At 63.8% G+C, this 1,029-nt stretch overlaps 1 protein-coding gene across 1 annotated transcript in view; it reads right to left on the minus strand.

The window, feature by feature from the left end:
• SLC7A4 (solute carrier family 7, member 4) overlaps positions 1–397 on the minus strand; it is a gene marked incomplete at its 3' end in the record, with an annotated part of 2,843 nt that extends 2,446 nt beyond the window's left edge. Inside the window, exon 1 of the mRNA XM_010135594.1 lies at positions 3–397. Within this exon, the coding sequence (XP_010133896.1) occupies positions 3–397 (395 nt within the window). The remainder of the gene's footprint in view (positions 1–2) is intronic.
• Positions 398–1,029: the final 632 nt, after the last annotated feature.

Genomic DNA, 1,029 nt, shown 5'->3' on the forward strand with positions numbered 1-1,029 from the left:
CGCCAGCCCCCCCGATCATGTCCTCCAGCAGCCCGTTCCAGCCTATGAGGAAGGCCCAGATCTCACCCACGGACACGTAGGTGAACATGTAGGCAGAGCCCGTCTGGGGTACCCGGGCTCCGAACTCAGCATAGCAGAGAGCAGCCAGGAGTGAGGCGAAGCCAGCGATGATGAAGGAGACGATGACAGCAGGGCCGGCGATCTCCTTGGCCACAGTGCCTGTGAGGACATACAGCCCGGAGCCCACCATGCCCCCGATGCCCAGCAGCGTCAGGTCGATGGTGGAAAGGCATCTGTTGAAGGACGTCTCCATCATGTCATCCTCCAAGGTCTTCACTCGGTTGAGTTTCTGGCAGAAGCGGGTCAGGTCGGTGGAGCGGGGCAGCCATCTCGCCATCCTGGAGGCAGCGGGCCCCACGCTCTGGCGGGGCCAGGGGTCCACAATGGTGAGACCCTGCCCAGAGACCTGGCAGAGGAGCAGGAAGGTGTGAGCATCCCTTCCCGCAGGGAGGTAGCGGGTCACGGGCATGGGGTGGGAAAGCCACCAGCGCACATTCAAGGTGTCCCTCGCTCCTCAGCCAGTGCTGGGCTCAGCACTGAGCCTGTCCTCCTCCTGGGTGGTGGCAGGGACCGTGCCAGGTGGGAGCGAAACCACAGCACCCCTCCCACAGCACGTCCCTGGCTTTTCTTTTCACAACGGAGCTGCGTTACTGCCCAAACCAGGCTGTGCTGGCCCAGCTGAAGGTCTCTTTTTCTCCAGCATTTATCCAACATCTACCTGACCTTCTCCCTGGTGTGCTGGGAGCCCACCGAGGGGGTCACAGCATCTCCCCGCTCCCAGCATCTCACCGCTTCCCCAGGGACAGCCCGGCTGTGGCGCGGAGGCGTGCAGCAGGAAGTCCAGAGCAGCTCCAGCGAGGCCGTGGGCGTCCCTGGCCAGACCAGGAAACACATCCCAGTGCCCAGGGACCTGCCAGGCTGGCAGCTGCTGCCGGGAGAGTGGGAGGATGCAGCTCTGGGGACCTTCAG

This window comes from Buceros rhinoceros, unplaced genomic scaffold (assembly GCF_000710305.1).
Source record: "Buceros rhinoceros silvestris isolate BGI_N320 unplaced genomic scaffold, ASM71030v1 scaffold25374, whole genome shotgun sequence".
NCBI lineage: Eukaryota > Metazoa > Chordata > Aves > Bucerotiformes > Bucerotidae > Buceros > Buceros rhinoceros.